Below are 881 nucleotides of genomic sequence, written 5' to 3'. Positions count from 1 at the left end.
TCACCCCATTGGGTTTGGGGTCACCCCATTGGGTTTGGGGTCACCCCGTTGGGTTTGGGGTCACCCCATTGGGTTTGGGTTCACCCCGTTGGGTTTGGGGTCACCCCGTTGGGTTTGGGGTCACCCCGTTGGGTCCATCACCCTCCATTGGGTCCCCCCCCACCTGGGTGAGGGCCCTCCAGTCCATGTTGGCGCTGCCCACGTAGAGGTGCCGCCCGTCGACGAGCCAGAACTTGGTGTGCAGGACGCCGCCGGTGAGGCGTGGCAGGTCCACGGCGCGAACCGACGCCCCTGCACCGGCACCGCTGAGTCCCCCGCGCCCCAGCCCGGACCCCCAGCCCGGGGTCACCCCCCGGGACCCCCCCGGGACCCCCCCCGGCACCCACCGCTCCTCTCCAGCGCCCGCAGGTCGCCCATCGGCGTCTTGGCCGACGGGACGTTGACGGCGACGCGGACGGAGACCCCGCGCCGGGGCAGCTGCAGCAGCTCCGCCAGCACCCGCTCGCCCTGGGGGGGCAGGAGGGGTTAAAAACGGGTTGAAAAGGGGGGGAAACGGTGAAAGGGGGAGAAAAACGGCGGGAAAGGGGCAAAAATGGGCAAAAAGGGGCAAAAACGGCGAAAAACGGTCGAAGTTCGGAATTGTTGGAATGGGTTGAAAATGGTTGGGGACGGTTGGAAACGGTCAGGAAAGGTCAAGAGTGGTTATGGACGAGCAAAAATGGCTAAAAATGGGGGAAAATGGTTAAAAATGGGCAAAAACGGCCAAAAATGGTAAAAAAATGGGCAAAAATGGGTAAAAATGGGCAAAAATGGTTGAGTGGTCAAAAATGGTTAAGGATGGTCAAAAACGGTTAAGGATGGTCAATAGGGGTTAAAAATGG

At 60.8% G+C, this 881-nt stretch overlaps 1 protein-coding gene across 1 annotated transcript in view; it reads right to left on the bottom strand.

The window, feature by feature from the left end:
• Positions 1-522, bottom strand: part of LOC113942233 (phospholipase D3-like) — a gene marked incomplete at both ends in the record, with an annotated part of 1,743 nt that extends 1,221 nt beyond the window's left edge. Inside the window, 2 exons of the mRNA XM_027633367.1 lie at positions 164-291; positions 387-522. Of these exons, the coding sequence (XP_027489168.1) occupies positions 164-291; positions 387-522 (264 nt within the window). The remainder of the gene's footprint in view (positions 1-163; positions 292-386) is intronic.
• Between the last annotated feature and the right edge of the window lie 359 nt (positions 523-881).

Source organism: Corapipo altera, unplaced genomic scaffold, assembly GCF_003945725.1.
Source record: "Corapipo altera isolate COAL_440 unplaced genomic scaffold, ASM394572v1 59354, whole genome shotgun sequence".
Lineage (NCBI taxonomy): Eukaryota > Metazoa > Chordata > Aves > Passeriformes > Pipridae > Corapipo > Corapipo altera.
This window is presented reverse-complemented; position numbering and strand designations above follow the sequence as displayed.